Here is a 20,496-nt window from a genome sequence, read left to right on the forward strand (position 1 = left end):
ATGCCACCCACATACCGCATAAATCAAAACAGCTTAGCTGTGCAGAGATTGATGTGAAAATATAATGACCGTTAAAGACATTTAGGAGGCTAATAAACAGATATTTCAGCGTCTCTGTAATGGCATATTTCCTTATCATTGGCTTTGTTTTTCTTTACGGTACACCGGCTTAGAATATGAAAGCCTCAGCTGTCATATGACCCCAATCTACCACACTGATAATACCCCTATGCCGTCCCTTACTGAGTGATGCTGTTTGTAGTTGGATTCAAAGACAAGCAGGTAAAGTCTGACACCTAGTGGAGGAACTCAACACAAAAATAGATCTGATTTGTAGTTGCAAGCTGCATTTAGTCTGTGCCGTGCTCAGACAGAATTGCTATTTATTGTGTTATGATATTATATCTGTGATGATAATAAGAGAAAGGTTTTGACAGCATGATGCTGTATTCATCCAGGGGGTCTACTCACGACAATAGATGGCATTAAAAAAAGAGTGTGTAAAGGTGGACATTTCTCTTTCGATTTAAAGGGATTGGATAAGAGTTAGTCCGTCATTTTCATTTGAGCACATCATAAAAAAGCCAGGTGAAAGTCAAAAGGAGAGCAGTGCTGCAGCAGTGATGGCTTGAAATTCTCAGCCAATGACAGTTAGCTTGCAGGCTTCTCACATTTGTATTAGGAATACTTTGAGCTCAATTAATGTTGAAATGATATCTCTCAATGTGGCAATATTGACAAAGTGTTTAATTTCTCCTCGTTCTTACCTATCAAAGACTTTGATATGCTCTTTAATACTTACATTTACACAATCTTGTTACTGACTTGTTGCCAGTTAACAGTTAATTAACTGTGAGATGTTCTATCAGTGCTTTACTTTTTCAGTTTTTCTTACAAATGAACATAGGGGTCAAAAGATGTTTAAATCTTTACAATTATTCAGATTTTACACAGCATCCCATTATATTGGGAGGCTGGGCTTCATGCTTGTACACAAAGGTCACTCAAAGTCACAAAGATGGAAAATTCTCTTCAAACTCACTTTGTGTGGCAGCTCATCTTGTCACAAAGAAAAACAAAACCTGCTTTAATCAGATGCTCCACTAATTGCATAATATCCCCCATGGTGCTGCATGAAGTGAAGCGTAAGCAAAAAGGAGAAAGCTGCCTTTGTTGCCTTTTTGCTGGCTTGGTTCAGATGGCTCTTTGGAAGCACTGACCCGTAGATCCTGACAGTTTGTGAAAAACTGGTCCTCTATCCCTGATTCAACTGTACTCCTGTCCGCAAGCAGAGGTGAACATAAAGACAACAGGAGTGAAAATACGACAGATTGAGTCGTCAGAAACACAAGTTTTGAACCTTTTTTTCGCTTTTACAGACGAAGTGAATAGCTAAAATCTCAGCTATATAAGTAATAAATTAGTCAATAGGGATGGTGTAAATAAGTCAGTAAGGGTTGTGTAGGGGTTAGCATCATCACCTCACAACAAAAGGGTTCTTGTTTGAATCCTGGCTATGGAGTTTGCATGTTTTCTTGTGCGTGTGTGGGTTCTCTCTAAAGGTACTCAGACCGTCCAAAAACATGCACGTTAGGTTCATTTTAAAAACTGAGCCTCTAAATTCTGCCTAGGAGTGAGTGTGCATGGTTGTTTGCCTTGTTTGTCTGTGTGTGGCCCTGTGATGGACTGGTGACCTGTCCTGTCTCAGTACACTCCGCCTCTCGCCAAATGGCTGCTGGGGTAGGCTCCAGCATCACCCCCGACCTCCCCCTGAGTTACATTAAGCAGGTATACAAAATGGATTTGTGAATAGTTGCTATCTGATGAAGCGTGTCTTCAAAAGTAGAGCTAAAAATGCATGTGGTACACAAACTTTTGTACATTAATTGTACTTCTTTAGTGGTGGAACATTAGATAATGCAAGCTTTTGGGTCACCACTCAGTTGACATCTTCCTCCCCTTAGTGTACCCCCAGAAAGCTGCACAGAATAATGAGCAGTAAACAAGGGGAACAGCAGTCGGGCTGAAAAGGGGGTGTCCAACTTGAACTGAGCGTTGACAAAAGATGGACGGTGTTTCCTCGGCAACGGTCAAGCTGTTTGAGTCACATGGACAGGGTTTCTCTTGAAATCACTGAGAATAGCCTTGAAGCAGCCTGTAGTTCATGTTTTGGATGCCAATGGCAGCAGCATGAGCGGAGTGCAACAGGACCGAGCCCTGATGGCAGACAGCCTCCGTCTGAACTGGACCGCAGCTCCAGAACTGCAAGACGGGGAGATGAACACACCTCTCGTTGGTGGGTAATGCTCCAATATCAGTCAGTTCATCAGTACAGTCAGCAAGAAATCTCATTGCTGTTTTTGCTCTGTGTTTTCCTGCTACCCAGAATTCAGAGTATTTAATATCGTCATCATTGCCCTGGCATTGTGTGTTCTCACTATTACTGCCTTGTACTGCGTCACTGTCTGCTACCACCGCACCAGGTGAGGATGATACGTCACATGTGCTATGATACCAAAAAAAAATTGGATTTTATTGCCATCTTTTTTAGGATCCATTGGAGTTTCTTCATACTGTATGTGCAGCCTCTAGTAAAAAAAATGTATATATTAAAGTATTGTTTTGATATCACTGTAAGTTTTCTTGTCACACCTGATAGATATTAACATTTACAATCCTGGTCTGCTTTTTAGAATGGTGAATTCGTAGACCCCTGAAATAAGCCTCAGTGTTCTGAATGTCAAGAGTTTCAGTGAGATGATATTCAATATTTAATTCAATAATATATACTTTTAGGATGAATGATAGTAGAGAGCCAGAGCCAGAAAGACAAAGTCAGAGTCAGAACAAATCTGGACTGAAACAAATCTTCTGGTGCTGCTTCTTCGGGACACATTAAGTGAACTCTCTAGAATTTTAAACTGTAGGAAACCACAAGTGCAAATTTTAACTGCCTGCACTTCTGGAAAGTGTCATTAGGAGACACTGCATCTCTTTCTGTAGCTGTGGTGATGATTTGTAGCTGTGTTGACCTGACAGAACAAAGCAAAATTCATTTTTGGTTCAAAGGTCACTGAGAGAAACTGATCCCGAACCAAAAAAGTTTTTTTATTTGAATTTGAAGGCTTATGTGCAGGAAGTTACAAAGTTACAGCACTTTTTATCTGAAGAACATCAAAAGTGGATAAGAAATAAATACACTTGGGAAAATATAAAACAGGGGAAAATGCAAATAGGCACAATACTGAAATAAGTACACCTTTAGAATATAAATAAAATACTTTATATAAATTATTAAATAAATCATCATTGTTTATTGAGCTATTAATGTATTTTTGGATTATAGTTTTACAAAAAGGTATTCAAACATTTAAAACATTCACATTTATTTCCTCTCACCCCATGCATGCAGGGAAGGAGAAACAAACTGCTGCAGGTTCGCCAAACCATCATGACTTGCAGTTATTTGATCCTGTATTTCCAGTGTTAGAAAATCCAGTGGTCTTGTGCATTGTGTTATTATTAAAGGGCAGGTTCTCAGTCATGTAATTATACTTTGATTAAGGTCTGTTCTCTCTAAACTCTCTAAAGAGAAAGAAAAAAAAACTATATTTAAGAAACAACAACTTAAAATGAAATCAAAATAATTAGGTGCTTGAAAAATACTTCAAAGTTCAACGGTTCTTACGTGGGCCATTTTCATGCCTTGAGCCTCAGTAGCGTTTTTTACAGCTTTAGCAAGGCAGAGTGGAGTGTAGGGAATCGGAGTCCTGTGGGCCTGAAGAAAACATTAAGAGGAAACATGTAATGTTCAAAAGGTTTTGAAAAAATTTGGTAATATGTTCAACTTTCTACATTGTAAACTTCATGCATTGTCTTGACTGTATATCCCAAGAAAATCAATGGTGATGATCAAAATTCCTGTCTCAGTGACAAATGACTCTGCAATAAATCAATATGAAAACAGATGGTGAAGAAAAGACCTGATAGACGAATATTTGGCCGATACACTAGAAACTCTTTTGTGTTAAAAAACAGGAAGAAAAAATGTAAAAGCCTGAGGATACACTGAAGGTATAGAGGGTAACATTTTCAACCAACATGTAACCCTATGAAACTTCCCCAGTTAAACTAACAAGCCTAGTAATTTAAATCAGTTCCAATGATATCAAACTGTGACTGACAGGTATGAGGAAGAACATGAGCAAACCTTCATTCCTAAAGAGGGAAGTTGATAACTTCTTCAAAAGGCCAACCACATATGGGCGTGTCATTTGGCTGCTTCCTCACCTTGGGGATAACTTGTGTGAGAGCACAACTGGCCTTGTCACAGATCCACACTTTGTCTTTGGGGCCGAGTGCAGCGCATCAGAATGAAACCACTTATGTCCCCGAGAGATGTACAGATAAGTATTTTTGGGCTTAAGAGTGTAATGCTCTCCCTTGTGTCAGCCTAACGCATATATTCATGAGCCAAGGTGTCCCTCAGATCTTATTTTATAGCTGTTCCTCAAAACAGAATAAAAGCATTTGATGAACACAGCAAACAGCTGTAAAGGAACTCCAGAGGTTATTAACAGTGGTGCTGATGTTTTTGAAAAACAACCAAGGCAAAACACACATGGCAGATACAGATATAAACATTTTAAACAGATATTAAGAAATGTTTTCATTCTTTTTAAGTATGTATTAGGATTAGTATTCATCTTGGTTTTGAAAGAAACCAGTTTTATTTTACCTTTTTTCATTAAAACTTAAAACCTATTTGGACAGGTAAAAAACGCAGGTAGAAAACGCAGTGTGGAGGAACCAGAGTTCTTGATATGAACAAGAATGCCACTAAAATTGAGATTCTGTCACAAGCTAAAAAACTGTTCTTCCTTGATGAAAAGTCAACAAAAATGGGAAGAGTCAGTCCCAATAAAGTTAACTTTCAGCAAGAAAACGTTGATGAGCAGTGTTGATCATTTTATTTTCAAAAGGATTAATTAATTACAGTTACAAATGACTTCTCCCAAAAAGTAATTGAGTTAGTAACTCAGTTATCTCAATGTAAGAGTAATTAGTTACTCAGCAAAGTAACTGTGACTTTATTTTTCATGTTCTATACGTTACGTTCTATAACATCGTCAACATCAAAGATGTTTATATTAACCGATTGAAGAATAAAAACTCTATATACAGTATTTTAGAACATTTGGTATTTATTTGAACTCAGTACATTGCAGCCTGCCATATGACATGCATAGAAATAAAAATATATAAACCATGGAAAATCTGGTCATTAAGTAGTGCAAATCTCTGTAACTGTGTTTTAGGCCTACTGCACAACAAACAGAACATTATATTTATCTGTTTGGGCTTGGGTTAGCAGCTGCAGCAACAAGTGTTATGTTAGCATGTATTGATGTGAGGTGCTTCATAAGATTCAAGTTGCTTGAGGAAGACGTGAATAAAGTATTTTTCCTGGGCATAGCATGCATGTTACATAAACATTACTGCCTTTAATTAAAATGGGCGAGAAGTAGTATTGGTACTTTCAGTTTGATGACTACGCTATTGTCTCTGTCTTGTTGTGTTTGGCAGTCAGAGCGTGCAGTGAGACAGCGTGAGCAGGGCATGATCAGCCTTTATTACCAACACTGTTGATGAGGATTTTAGTGTGGGAAACTACTACAAGACACACAAATTGGGGTTGTTAAACCCAGATCAAAGTAAAATTTGGTTAAACTAAACAAGCCAGTCATGTTTGCTTCCATTAAATTGAGCTCTTGATAAAGCAATGAATCGAAGAAAAAATTTATGAGGAGAAAAAAGTAAATTACTCAGAAAAACTGAAATAATTACTCAGAAAAAAGGTATATATATATTTTTTTTTTCAAGTGAAAGCAATACACTTCCGTAAATTACATCATATCTTATTATGATCTTATAAGAGCGACAATAAATCTATTAAAAAACAATGTGGGTAAATTAGATATCAGTGGTGCAATTACTGCTATTTTATTCACCAGGCAGTCAAAGAGAGCCCAGGTATATGAGAGTGCCGTCACCCGTGGGGAGCCGGATTACCCTGTGGAGGTCAAAGCTGTGAAGCGGTCAACCAGTTTCATCAATCCCCTCGCCTTCTTCAGGAGACCAGAAACAGCAAAGGACAACTCCAGGATCTACTACATCTATAGCAATCCCCTACCTATAGGCCTGAAGGAGGAAGAAGAGAAGGGGCGCAATACAGCGAGCTACAGACCAGAGGAGCAAAAAGTGCTGCTACCACCTCTGTCTTTGCAAGACTATGCAAAAGACCCCAACAGTGGCCTCGTCCTGGACCCTCCAATATTTTACATGCAGCTTTAAAGGGCTGGAAGTAAAAGTCCTAATGAGGTTGGTTGGAGACACACACATCTGAACAGTGTGTGGTTTGAGTCCTGAAATTATGGCTTTCAAAAGTTATCAGCATGTGTAGATTTGTAATGAATACTTAATCAGTTTTACAATTTAAATTCAATTGGGTTGTGGTGGGGAAGTTGTGTAATGTCTTGTATGGCTCTGGAAGAGTGAGACAAATGATTCTCGATAAAACACTGTTTTCATGATGGTTGACTAATGCTGCATTCATGGCAACTGGGAACTGTGAGTCTCTAATCTCCAATTATGACAAATCAAAGGAAGCATCACCAATTGAAAAGGGCAGCTTTAACAGTCAATGCAGAATATTTCTTATGTTCTTCCTGATCTGATGACCCGAAAGACTGAGTGTGGTTGTTTCATTTTTATCACATCTGTTTCTTCAGTAAAGTGAAGTATATCAATTTGGAGTTTATCTAAGAAGTGTTTGTTGTTGACTGTAAAGTGAACCTGAAACCAGCCACTGATGTTCCCTACTCTGTGCATCGATTTCATTTATGTTAAACATGTTGAGTTAGTGGGAGCTGAAAACGCCATAAAAAACAGTTTTACAACTGGTGCCACCTTATACTCTGTTTCTGCAAAGAGCACGTGCCAAAAGAAAAATCACGTGATGTTACAACAGTCACAGTAGTATCACAATTCGCAGCAGAAGCGGATGCAGAACCTACACACGTCCATCAAAATTCTAGGATCCCAAAAACTTGTTGTTTTTTTAACAGAAAACATGAATGAATTTGCTTTTTAATGATCTTTAATAAAACTGCTGTTGTGATATGCTTTACAAAAAGCTGAGCATGAGACATAGAGAGAGATGAGAAAAGTACAAATGATAATCACTGCAGAGCAATCAGAGGGTAGTTCTGGGCAAACTGGATTGCACTGAATCAGTCCTCAGGCAATTGGCTGAGTCTCTCTGATCAGCCACTCCAGTGCCTCCATCCTGCCCTGCTTCTCCAGCTCTGCTCCAACCACTTCCCGGCACCTCCTGTGGTACTCATTCACCCAGTTGCGCTGCAGGACATAAAGGACAATCTTAACAAACTCTGAGGAAACTGTGTTTAAGCAGTGCATAACGTCATAAAGCAATAGCTGGGAATAATAGAGAGCACTTAAACGCATCATTTTAATGAGTGTAAATCTGACATTTGATGCACTGTTGTATTTGATGTTTATCACTTTAATAATAAAATATTTGAGACGACTAATACATTTCATAAGGGTGAACACATCTTACATTATTCAAAATATTGAATATAAATCACTGGTCTTACCTCCTTCTGAGTAAGCAGCTCTGTGTTCATCATTTTGACTTGGATAGGGACCAGAGTGAGAGGGTCAAATGTCAGACTCCCCTTGTTTCTGTAGTTGTACTGCAAATACAGACAAACAAGAAGATTTTGCACCTAAAAACCCATGTAACTAGTTTGACGTTATAAATAATATCTTGATAAATTTTATGCTTTTTAGAGATTGATCATTAGCGGATGTGGTTTTAAGTTTGGGGACCTACTTTGGGCTTTGCCGGTACAACAAGGACCACATTTTCAATACGAATGCCAAACGAGCCATCCTCATAGTACCCAGGCTCTAGAGAAATGACACATGAACACAGAGTGGAAACATAACTGAGCTTTGGTGGACTTAAACATGTGTTTAAGACATCAACATCTCTCAAGCTGCTAATGGAACAAGAGGAGGTTAACTGCCCGGGACCCCTTAACCAGTGAATTCGAACTGAGGGAGCCTGGTTGATGAGAGGCGAAACATCTTTAAGAGCCAAACCAAATCGAGCTGCTTTTTGTTTAAACTAATAGGACTACCATGAAGTGGATTACTGACAACCTATACAGACACATAGTATTTAAAAGGTTTTTAATTATTGCAAATATCGTATCTTCCAACTATGGCTCAAATGCAACTTGATCAAGTATTGCTATTTTCAAAGGAGCATCTTGTAAAGTTTGCAGCTCTGGTTAATTGTTTGCGTGTTTTTGTCTGAATTACATTGTAGAAGAAAAGAAGTACTTTAAACACTCCTCTCCTGCCCTTGTCCATACCATCACTGACGATCATGCCGGCCTCCAGAGGTTCGTCGGCAAAGGTTTTGTAGCTGATGCCGCAGGGTCCCTCGTGGACATTGAGGAAGCAGCCAACGCCGTGGCCGGTACCATGAAGGTAGTCCAATCCTGACTCCCACAGGGCCGCACGGGCAAACGAATCCAAGAGGTGGCCTGGAAGAGACATGGAGATTTACAGCTAAAGTCAGATCCCCTTTTTTGCAAATAAGGCAGAAGCAGAATACACTTGGTGAAATAAAACAGGGGGAAATGCAAATAGGAACAATTCTGAAATAAGTACATCTTTAGAATAAAAATAAAATACAATTATTAAAAATAAATGAACACATTAAGGAAGTAATCATGCAGAACATGCAAAGAAAAAAATAAGTAGATAAAGAGATAATAAATGAGTATGAAGACATAAATTAAATGACCAAATTTCATTAAAAGTAAATAGAAGAGCATTTTTGTTCATTTAAAGTTAAGACTCCTGAAAATGAAAACAAAACGCTAATTTATGTCAGATTTTACTAGATAATCATTGCCTCGATTCATTTTGAACATCGTTTATTGAGCTATCAACTAATTTTTGGATTCAATTGTGGCCGTCTCAGTCCACAACACATCCTTCGTCAGAGTTTAAGAAAACATATTTAAACATTTAAAACACTGTCCGAGGAGCTCCATTTCACCCCATGCATGCGGGGAAAGAGAAACGGAATTCTTGCATGCATGACTAGAGTATCTTTGTTGTTATTAGAGGTTTCGTCTCAGGAACTATGTTGCAGGTTCGCCAAACCAACATGACTTGCAGTTCTTTGATCCTGTATTTCCAGTGTCCTTGTGCATTGTGTTATTATTAAAGGGCAGGTTCTCAGAAGTGTAATTATACTTCGATTAAGATCTGTTTTCTCTAAACTCTCTAAAGAGAAAGAAAAAAAACTATATGTAAGAAAACACTGAATAAATATTAGAAATAATAGATCCCTTTACAAGTTTTTATACCTTCATGAAGTAAAAATGCTTAATACTGGTATACTATTCATGATTTAAGCATAAATCTCTCATGGCAGAGTAGTGGGCACCTTTTGTTCCATTGGGGAAAATGGCAGCACTGACAGCTATGTGTCCCTTCAGTACGTAAGTAAAGCATTCCTATAGGGAAAAGAGAATATAACCAAAAATAAATAAATGCAATGTTAATATGAATTAACTTGTAACTATTCTCAGTCAGGTAAGTGTTTAAAAAAAAGTTATTCAAACAGATTCAGTCAATAAAACCCAAACCTGGTATTAAAACTTGTTTGGATAATAAAGAATAAATGTACCTTCTCAAAAGCTGATGGTGTCCCAAAGTGCATAGTGCGTGTGACGTCTGTGGTTCCATCACTGCCAAACACAAAAGAAAGATGCAGATATTTGAGTGCAGAGAACAAAAATAGTCCTATGTTGTCTGAGTATTTAAACACGTGAATGTGACGACTGTCTGCATCACAATATACAAAGCATACCAGTACATACCATTACATGGATGACTAGCCTAAATATAACTGCTGTACATCAATAACAACAACATATATTTACATGTACTGAGCTCCAGAGTCGATCAGGTAAACCTCATTTACAGTGAGAGTTCTGTTGGTTTCAGGCAGTGGTCTATAAGAAGAAAACATTTTAAAATTAAGCTACATTAACAACTAAGACATCAAAATTACAGAAAAACTCATGCAAGTTTTGTCCATTAACTGACCTGTAATGTATGATTGCTCCGTTTGGACCCACACTGGAGATTGTGGGGAAGCTAAGGCCAACAAAATCTTTCTGTTGGCTGAAAAAGACAATACCAGTGATATAAAAACAAGCCAAAACATGTTGAACTATGACAAAAATGTGAGATAATGTAGTGAGAGAAAAATATTATTCTATATTTGGGAAAATTCATGGAGGAGGAGGATGGTCCTCCAAGAATAAAAACAATGTCCAAAATTAAAGTCATTATTATATAACTAAAATGCTGTATACTCTCTGTGAAAACTTTTAAACAGGTATACTAAACTTCTGACTCAAAAATAAACCCACTAAGTGAACAAAACCTTTAGTGATTGAGTGGGACACATTCATTTCAGGCCTTTAGAGCATATGCTATTTCCCTCCCATGTCCAGCAGAGGGGGCTGTTATTCAATGACTTTGGCAACACTTCATAATGCACCTTTCAAGCACAATCTGTTTAAGCATTAAAGCTGGCATGAAGTTCCACTGAATGGGTTTGTCAAACACTCAAGAAACACACCTGCGTAATTCTTCAGCTTTATCAGCAGCAGAGATCTCAGTCACGGTGCCTTTTGGTATCTATAGCAATGACAACCGGGAACACAAAGTCAAGTGGATGGTATTTAAAAAAACACAGCAACTCCATGAAGCTTAAGTGTGCGTTGAGTGACGTAAAATCTTCCAGCCGAACACAGTCATCAGACACATGAAATAAGAACAGGTAAAATGAGATCAAATAAAACACTAAAGATGTTTTCTTGGGACAATAGATGCACAAAAGAAAAAGGGGAACTGGAGGAAAAGCTTTAAAAACAAAACTGTAACTATAGTGAGCTTGACATAAAGTACATGAACAGCAGGATGAAAATGCCTAAAGAGATGAGACTTTTCTATAAGTATCAGATTTGAAAAAGAATAAAAGATGCTCACTTTCACACATAACTTTTATCTATTCATTTATTGTCATCTATTCATTTACTTATTCTCATCTATATCTCCTCGTAAATCACGTGGCAGAGAACATTTTCTCTTAAACTGGAAATGCCAGAAAGACATAACTACCTCCTTTTCCAACCAAGCAAAGAGTTCACAAAGGGCAACTGCATCCTTGATCTGGTGGTAAAAGCAGAGAAGATGGACATTTGCCTTTTTTTTTTCTTTTTTTCCCAAGATCAAAATCACAGTCAAAATAATTAGGTGCTTGAAAAATACTTCAAAGTTCAACGGTTCTTACGTGGGCCATTTTCATGCCTTGAGCCTCAGTAGCGTTCTTTACAGCTTTAGCAAGGCAGAGTGGAGTGTAGGGAATCGGAGTCCTGTGGGCCTGAAGAAAAAATAAAGAGGAAACATGTAATGTTCAAAAGGTTTTGAAAAAATGTGGTAATATGTTCAACTTTTTACATTGTAAACTCCATGCATTGTCTTGACTGTATATCCCAAGAAAATCAATGGTGATGATCAAAATTCCTGTCTCAGTGACAAATGACTCTGCAATAAATCAATATGAAAACAGATGGTGAAGAAAAGACCTGATAGACGAATATTTGGCCGATACACTAGAAACTCTTTTGTGTTAAAAAACAGGAAGAAAAAATGTAAAACCCTGAGGATACACTGAAGGTATAGAGGGTAACATTTTCAACCAACATGTAACCCTACGAAACTTCCCCAGTTAAACTAACAAGCCTAGTAATTTAAATCAGTTCCAATAATATCAAACTGTGACTGACAGGTATGAGGAAGAACATGAGCAAACCTTCATTCCTAAAGAGGGAAGTTGATAACTATCTTCAAAAGGCCAACCACATATGGGCGTGTCATTTGGCTGCTTCCTCACCTTGGGGATGACTTGTGTGAGAGCACAACTGGCCTTGTCACAGATCCACACTTTGTCTTTGGGGCCGAGTGCAGCGCAGATAGCCTGGAGCTCAGTGTAAACCGATTCGTATGGGAACGTCTGGATACTCAGCTCGGGCTTGCTGGGGGAGTTCAGCTGCAGATGGTCTCTCAATGCAGGGTCAGAAAGACGCTTTAGGTCCACAAAAAGCCTGCAAAGAGGGAGGGATTGATTGTAGAAGGAAAGTAGTTAAACATAGAAAGCCTTGTACCTCTTTAAGTGATTTTAGGAAAACCAAAAGATCAAATCCTCCTCTCTGGTAAATAGTGCTGATACTTAACATTGCATAATTGCACAAGCAAAAGGTGGTTGTTTCTTTCCTAAAGTTTTTTTTTATATATGTAATTTCATGTACAGATCAATTAATATGCGATAGCACATATACCACGATCAAGTTATAAGAACCAATTTCCAGGTAATAATAGTTAAAGGGGGTCATATTATCAGGATGTGTTCACAGAGAGCAGACATGTATACATTTAGATCTGGTTTTCTTTAACGTTTATGTCAGCATTTTTTTTTTTATCTCATGTCTCAGCTTTTCTGACACTCATTTTTAGGGGTGTGAAGAGATCTCGTGCCACGAGATCTTGCGAGATCAAACTCCACGATATTTCTCATCGAGTTAAAAATCTGTCTCAAGAGATTTGTTAGCTATCCAAACTTCTATTTGTGACCTGTGGAGACAGTAATGCGCCTTTGCTACATCTAGCATGCCAGAACTTAAAGAAGGAGAAGGAAAAGAAGAAGAGGAGGAGCAGGAGGGGAAGCAGCAAGCAGCCAGATTGAAAATACCAGTATTACCATTGAAGATGCTCCTGCCAATTTCAAATAATTAGTTTGGCAGCATTTTGGGTACCCGGCGGAAATGATAAAAGGCAGTACAGTGACTGATAAGACACAGACAATATGCAAGCATTGTATGAAAATAATGTCGTACACCGCGGCTAATATCAAGATTTCTAATATTTTATTTTCACTTTCATAAATTTTAATTTCAGTTTCAATTTGTGGAAGAAGAAGTTTGATTAAAGCTCATGCTTACATCATGCACAGGGCTGTCAAGCCTCACGCAATTAGCGTGAGACACGAATTTCAACAAGTTCTCACGCTCACATGCCACACATGGTATTTCTCACGCTGAAAGTATACTATAAATTTATTTTTCTGTAATTAGCAACACAGCACTATGAAATAAAATCGAGCTCATTTTGAATGTTTTTGGTCAGTGTTGCATTTATATCCAAGTTCAATTGCAATAGAGTTTCTATAGATGTCTCAGTCCACCCTAAGGTGCTTCTTCAAATGTCCCGTAATAACAGACAAACCAAGTCTCAGAAAGTAAAGTTACTTTGTATTAGTCGCCAGTAAACAAACGGAATCAGGTGTGCTGCAGCAGGGGAACATCTAAAACCTGCAGGACAGAGGCCCTCAAGGACTGGAGTTTGAAATCAAAATGCATTGAGGATCAATGCATTTTGACACCAGCACCAGTTTGACAAACAAGTAAGTTGTTCGTTTTCACAGGTTTAGTAAATCACAGCATTATTTGCTGATTGAAAAGCCCAAACCCATTACTTTTATGTTCTTTTCATGCAATATTTGATATTTTGGTCGTTTACAGATGAGAAATCAGGCAAACGTTAAGAATTGTAATTCTAAATCTAAAAAATAGCCTTATATTTGTATCTATACCAGCCAGGACTGTCATTCACTTCAATCTGTGGCAATAAGACTAGGAGAAAATTGTTGCAAACCAGTATTCTATTGCGTCACGCTGAATGCCACTACCTTATTGAGTTCATCCCCACAAGGGCATATGCAAAGAAAACAGGGTTGTACTCGATGTCTGCCCCACGGAGGTTGAAAAGCCCTGAAAAAAAGACAGAACAATACATTCAAAATTATAAATAAACAAAAATCTAAGGGAAAAAATAATATATAATAATATACACATACTAATATATCAACATATAATAAATAATTCCAGGCACAAGTCATGCTTATATGAAGCCTAAATGCTAACTTGTTGGCTTAAATATCGGTCTTGCTGCCAAACTGTTGTTTTTGTAGATGCCTAAATACATCCCATTCAATTACAGCCTGCTCATATTGTATCAATGCAGCCTGAAGACAATCAAAACTAGCACTTTTCTCATTTATGCAAACCCTCAGTCCTAACAACCTGAAATAAATGCCCATTAGATAAACCAAACAGGGGGATCATAAAGTCATCTCTAGGGGAGACTTCTGTGCATCCCTTGGATTTTGATCAAATATCAAACTGACTCATGCAACAGTAGTGATATTAGCTATTGCTACTGCCACATTAGCAACTAAAACTGCTAAAACCAAATGCATTTCTGAAGACTTAACATACATGCAATCTCGTCCAGTGCTGTGGCAACAAACCAGGTGATCTTCCTCTCTGTCATCTTGGCTCGCAGCACGTTGATCTTGTCCTGCCAGGAAATACCTACAAGTAGACAGCACCAAACATGGCATGACACAGATAGCAGCAAATTACTGTTGCCAGGACAAATTATTATTATGATTATTATAGATCAGAAAGATAAAGCCAAAAGATTAAACAGAATGAATCAAATTAGGGCAATGATTTTGTTGTTTGGTCTTAACATGCCACTGGGACCTGTTACATTAGTTAATGCTGCTTTTTTTAAACGTTTCTAAAGCATAACCTTTCTCAGCTTCTATTAAATAACTGGGGTCAGTGCAGTAGAGCACTGACCAGTATATTCTATTCCCAGGGTGCGGAGTTGTGTGCTGGGTCTTTCTGGTCGGTTCGTCCAGACAATATCGATCAGATTATCCTGCACTGCCACCAGCGAGTGGCCAGCACCGGTCAGCGCTTTCGACATGTTCTTCCACTGGTCTGAAACACAACATCACACCAGTTATAAAACATATGCATTTGTTAAGATACAGATAATCTGGTAAAAACACAAAACTTTACTGATCTCAGATTTTTTCAGTTACTTTATAACGTGAGCAAACTAAGCACAGGATTTACTATATCTAAATGACAAAGGGCAGTTATATTTGTTTTTGACAACTTGGATTTTTATGACACGGATCTGAAACCTGCAAAATGCACTATATGTGGTTTTCGTTTGTGGTTTCGCCTTGTATTGCAGGCTGAGTATGGTGTTTCCGGTAAACCTGAGATGAGATGTGATTCTTTGCATGGAGAGAAAAAAAAAAGACTCCATAACCTACCTGCAGCAATGATCCAAGGATCTACTCCCACTTTGGAATTCTCTGGCAGGATGCTGATCAGCCAGTCCTCCTGAGAGGGTGTCTCCTTCAGTCCTTTATGTAATAAGTGAAAACAATCCATCACATTCTGAAGACATAATGATTTACCCTCAACCTAATTTTTACTGTAGCACTGTGAAACATACCATGCTAGAATTTTGAATTATCTTTACCTCTGCAGATACAAATTGTGTTTAAAAGAAGAATTTGAGACATTTTTCATTCTTACATCAATCAAAAACATTTTGACTGGCAGTCTAGTGGTAATGCATGCCTCACTATCAGTGTTCAACAATGTTTGATAAAAAAAAAAAAGATTGTTTGTGTGCAAAAATGGACTGTGTTGAAGAATCTTTAGGTCAGCTTTTATATTTTGAAAACAAGTTAGAAAAACAATGAAAAGTCTGCCGGCTTCATCATGTACAAATTTAACATCAATGAGGACTTTACCCATCTTCATAAGGGTCCAGTTGTTGTCCATCTGCTGGCTGGCCTGAAGGAAATATCGGCCATCAGTCCACATTGCAGCATGCTGCTCTGTGACAATGGCTGTACCTGAACAATGAAGCAGGAAAATACTTAATGACTTTGTGTCTGTTACATCTCCGACGTGTTATCAGTTGCTGGGTCAAACACAGTTCACTCAATTCTCAGGTGCAACATTATACAGTTTAGACTGTACATCTGAAAGCAGTACAGCAGTAAACAAGCAATCTGAGAATGAGTGAGATCTCAAATGGCAAAATGTGCTGATATCAAGATGAAAGGCGAGTTTCGTCTCAACAAAAGCAGAACTGTTGACAGTTGATGACATAACATAACATAACCCAAAAGTAACATCATCTGTTATACTGAATACATTTGATATGATATAGTCCAGGATGTGGGGGCTTTTCTGAACATATCAACTGAAAAAAAGCTGAATGTCACGACCAGTTTGTGCACTACACTGTTCCAAGTTTCTTTTCTTGGAAGCAAATTAATCTTGTTTCTTTGTTTCTACAATCCTCAAGAGAACCTTTTAATCAAAATCCCTTTGCTGAACTCTAAAAATACACCTGCACGTTCACTTGTGTTCACACACATACAGGGAAAGCATACCTGCAGAGCCATTGAATCCACAAATAAATTCCCGCCTGCAGTCACACGGTGCGATGTATTCACTCTGAAAGACACATGGACAGAGCAAAAGGAAAAACACCCAGAGAGGGAGAGGTCAGCTTCATTTACAATCAGTGTGAAGTCATTTTTAATGCCACCTGTGCTACTCTTTTTACATCATACCCTGTACAGAGAGAAAAAAAGAGATGCAGCTGGAAAAGGTGCTAGGAGGTCAAACAAGACAGTGAGAAGAGAATTAAGATAGGCGCAAAGTAAAAGAGGCAGAACTAGCAGCTATGCTTCTCTGAGGTTGTGCGTGTATGTGGTAAGTGTGTGTTTACCGGTGGCTTTCATTGTGTAAACATGTCTAATGGGTTTCTAGTACGTTTAACCTACCTGATGTGCATCTCCAGATGGGATTATGTAGGCCTGTATAGGCTCTGAGAAGTATTTACAACTCTTCATCCCCTGCCGAAGCAGCCGGAGTAGCTCTCCTGTGATCTTTGGAGACATGTCAGCGTCTACATGGACAAAGAACAGGACATGTTTCATAAAGATGATTAAGTTTGAACAGGCTGATAATATGTAACACACATCCTGGGGGCTGCAATGCCATCAGTGTGCTAGAACAAACAAGAGCAGTAAATACGAACAGTTAAGATAAAGATTTCTGATGACAATTGCAAACAGATGTGATTCTAATGTGAAAGGAAACAATCTAAACTCCACAAACACCAATCTTAAACTCTGATGACCTGACGACTTAAGCTAAAAGCTCTCAGTCATGCATATTCTCCTCTAGTTTTTTTAAATCATATACTAATTACCAGCATATTACCTGACTTTTGGGAAGCCATGCTAAATTCAGATGACTAGAGCAAGCCAGTGACTGACTAAAGTCTACCTGGCTATACGTGGAGCTCAAAGTCACAGCCAACACCTGAATCTTTAACCTTTTGACTAAGCAACTGTCACAGCAGTCAGGGTTAAATATTAAAAGAAAAGTCTCACAGGTTAAACTCAGCATTTATGTGACCTATTTCCACCGCAAAAACCTTATAAAACAACTATCAGGAGATAGTGTGCCGTGGTGGACTCAACGTTATTGTCCTCACCCACCGTAGGCTGGCATAACGCGATGAAAAAACTTCCACAAATGGACCAATCACGTTGCAGTATTCTACATCGAAGAACTCTACTATTGGCTAAAAGCTCCACATGCGATTGTTGTTTACAAGCTGGCATTAGATGAATGAGGTCCGTTCACTTGCAAACTAACAAGCCAAATTTAAGTGAATAATTGTGATATTTAAAAAAAAAAAATCAAAACTACCACAGCGCTTGTACGTGATTTTTTCCCCAACCACACATGCCTTTTATCAACAGGCTAACAATAACACGCATTGACAGATTAAAGGTATGGTCGCTGAATTTAGTAGTGGGTGTGGCGGTGAGGCAGTAGGATAAAGTTGCTCGCTTATCACCCAGCTTTACAGACCTAGGCGTTTCTCACATCTTTAATAACCGACAGGAGGCTACAGAGACAGGCGTGGGAAGACCGACCGTCTGTCTTATTTGAAAACAGTCAACACCCGTCAGCACTCGCTCCTATGAGCAGTAGGAAGACAAAACGTTTACTCTCCAAAGCATCGCTAGCTAATGATAAAGGATAGCAACATACAGCCAGTGAAAATACTGAATACACACCCGCACGTCCGCCTTTGAAATGTGATTCTTGGGTTATTATGTACTCTCTTTTTGTTTACCAGCTTGGACCTTGTGTCAATTTACAAAACAGGAGGCTGCCATTTCGTTGTTGTCGTCAGTGGTCACATGACTGCCGTTTCTTCCAGTAGACGCAGAGAGATCCGGACTCGCCTCTTCCTCAGCGTGGAGTTCATACACAGACAAAATACAATGTGAGAATGCCTTCTATTGTTGGTACATTTAAAAGTGAGCTCATACTTGTTAATTTTGAGTCCCTCTGTTCTTGTTTCTTTGTTTGTTTTTGTCTACTAATTTTTCTCCAAAGAATATGTTTTTGGATCTCTTAAAAGTTGTAATATGACTGCATTTAAGTAGTCAACATCAGATGGGCTATAAAGCCTTAAAGGGGAACTGCGGTATTTTAAACCTTGACCTTATTTCTGGCATGAAATACGTTTATCTACTCACCAAGAACAGTTTGGCGAAAGTCGGCGTCCTTCAAAAGCTATTTAGAAAACTCGCCATCATATCCATATAACGGAGTTAATGGGGCAGGGACGATGCAGCCTCTAAATAAGGCATTATGTGTCTTTATCGCACCAATACTTTAAGAAGAATGAATGAACGAATGTGTACTATAGCTCTGTTAGCACATAGCTACTGTTATGTGGCTATTTGCAGCTATAGGAGAGCTAACTGAGGGATTTCTACACACACCTCTCCTGGGACCACTTCATCCACACGCATGGCTGCAGCACAGCTCGTTCACTCCGGTAAGAACGTCCATCTTACTCAAAGTCGTCGTTCAAGTTGTAATCTGATAAATATCCTGCCATGTTGCGCCAAACTAGCAGTAGCAAACTCTGTGTGAAGTTAGCCGACTGTCACAGAGAAAGGAGTAAATAAACTGTGCTCCAGGGGGGCGTGTGGATGAAGTAGCCCCAGTAGTCCCGTTAGCACTCCTATAGCCGCAAGTAGTTTTCAGGAAGTTTTCAGCAAGTTTTCAGGATGACTAACAACAACTGATCTGCTGACCTGAGAGAACGTGAAGGAGCGTACAACTGAAGCAGATCAGACAAATACTGTGGGGCAAGGCCATGAAGACATTTAAAAATCATCTCTAAAATGAACTGGTATCCAGTGAAGTGCGGCCAGAACTCGAGTAATGTGCTCATGTTTTTCTGTACCAGTTAGGAGCCAAGCAGCAACATTCTGAACCAGCTGTAGACGAGTAAGTGATGCTTGACTTAGCACAAGAATGAAGTGCATTGCAGTAGTATAAACGAGTCATGCTAAAAGCATGGATTCAAATCTCAAAGTGATGCAAAGAAAGAAACGGTTTAGCTTTAGTAAGTTGAAAAAAGCTGGCCTTGACCACTGAGCTAACCTGTACATCAAATTTGAGCTTACTGTCCAGCCTTACACAGAGGTTTGTTGCAACTGGTGTCAGATGTTCAGTTAACAAGCTCAAGTCAACAGGTATTGTGGAGCTATCTGTAGACCCAAACAACATAACCTCAGTCTTATCATCATTAAAGTGCAGACAAACACTTATTCCAGCTTCTCAATGGTTTGGGGTCTCTTTCTTGATGTTTTAGAGTTTCAATTTGTACCAAATATTCCCTCTGGGGGAGAGGTCTGCATTACAGGCAGACTAGTTTAGCACTCACACTGTTTTACAATAGAGCCATTAAGCAGAGTTATTGTATATGTGATTGAGTTTTAACATTGTCTTGCTGATAAGTCAGCAATACACTTCTGTATGTTTGTTTTTTTAATCTTGTTTATTGTATCTTTGTTATCTTCATCTCCACAATAAATCATTGAACAAATATTAGTATTGAATTGAACTACTTCTTCACACATCACTGACTTGTTGCCAGTGTTTTGAGAAGCTGAATTTCAGTATTACACAGCTTTTGCAGTCTAACTGCATTTATTTTGCTCCCGTCTAAACTTTTGAAACATGTTGCAGGCATAAAATTACCAAGTTCAAAGTCAAAGTCAAATTTATTTTTAAGCACATTTCATGTACAAACAATTCAAAGTGCTTCACATAAAATAAAAGCATAGCAGCAGGGAGTGGAAAAAGCATTAAAAATATGTAAAATAATATCAATAGTTCAAAACATGTTTTCTTTTTTAAAAAGCTTCAAAATTCCCTGTTTCAGTAATTTTAAATTATGTGCTTGTACTGTTTCTTCAAACATAATTTGCAATTCACTGAATTCAGTTTTTTCTATTTTTTGCTTACACTTATCCCTTATCGATTCCAT

General features: G+C 38.4%; 2 protein-coding genes across 3 annotated transcripts; one reads left to right on the forward strand and one right to left on the reverse strand.

Annotated features, from left to right (window-relative positions):
* The first annotated feature begins 2,150 nt into the window (after positions 1-2,150).
* LOC140305587 (uncharacterized) lies at positions 2,151-6,809 on the forward strand. Its single transcript, XM_072384511.1, has 3 exons — positions 2,151-2,296; positions 2,387-2,483; positions 6,015-6,809. The coding sequence occupies exons 1-3, from the start codon at positions 2,191-2,193 to the stop codon at positions 6,352-6,354; spliced, it is 543 nt and encodes a 180-aa protein (XP_072240612.1). The 5' UTR covers positions 2,151-2,190; the 3' UTR covers positions 6,355-6,809.
* A 332-nt stretch (positions 6,810-7,141) lies between these two features.
* xpnpep1 (X-prolyl aminopeptidase (aminopeptidase P) 1, soluble) lies at positions 7,142-18,388 on the reverse strand. 2 transcript variants are annotated; one of them, XM_072384510.1, is made up of 20 exons: positions 18,227-18,388; positions 16,910-17,034; positions 16,514-16,577; positions 15,863-15,967; positions 15,374-15,466; positions 14,886-15,029; positions 14,517-14,612; positions 13,928-14,009; positions 12,077-12,287; positions 11,474-11,563; positions 11,302-11,352; positions 10,760-10,818; positions 10,219-10,296; positions 10,053-10,124; positions 9,797-9,857; positions 9,554-9,623; positions 8,466-8,639; positions 7,919-7,995; positions 7,680-7,778; positions 7,142-7,419 (listed from the first exon to the last, which is right to left on the reverse strand). In XM_072384510.1, the coding sequence occupies exons 2-20, from the start codon at positions 17,024-17,026 to the stop codon at positions 7,300-7,302; spliced, it is 1,863 nt and encodes a 620-aa protein (XP_072240611.1). In that variant the 5' UTR covers positions 17,027-17,034; positions 18,227-18,388; the 3' UTR covers positions 7,142-7,299. The 2 variants fall into 2 exon arrangements, with proteins under 2 accessions (XP_072240611.1, XP_072240610.1); XM_072384509.1 differs by having other exon boundaries at positions 18,221-18,388.
* Between the last annotated feature and the right edge of the window lie 2,108 nt (positions 18,389-20,496).

This window comes from Leuresthes tenuis, unplaced genomic scaffold (assembly GCF_036924035.1).
Source record: "Leuresthes tenuis unplaced genomic scaffold, fLeuTen1.0.hap1 SCAF_4, whole genome shotgun sequence".
In the NCBI taxonomy this organism is placed as follows: Eukaryota; Metazoa; Chordata; class Actinopteri; order Atheriniformes; family Atherinopsidae; genus Leuresthes; species Leuresthes tenuis.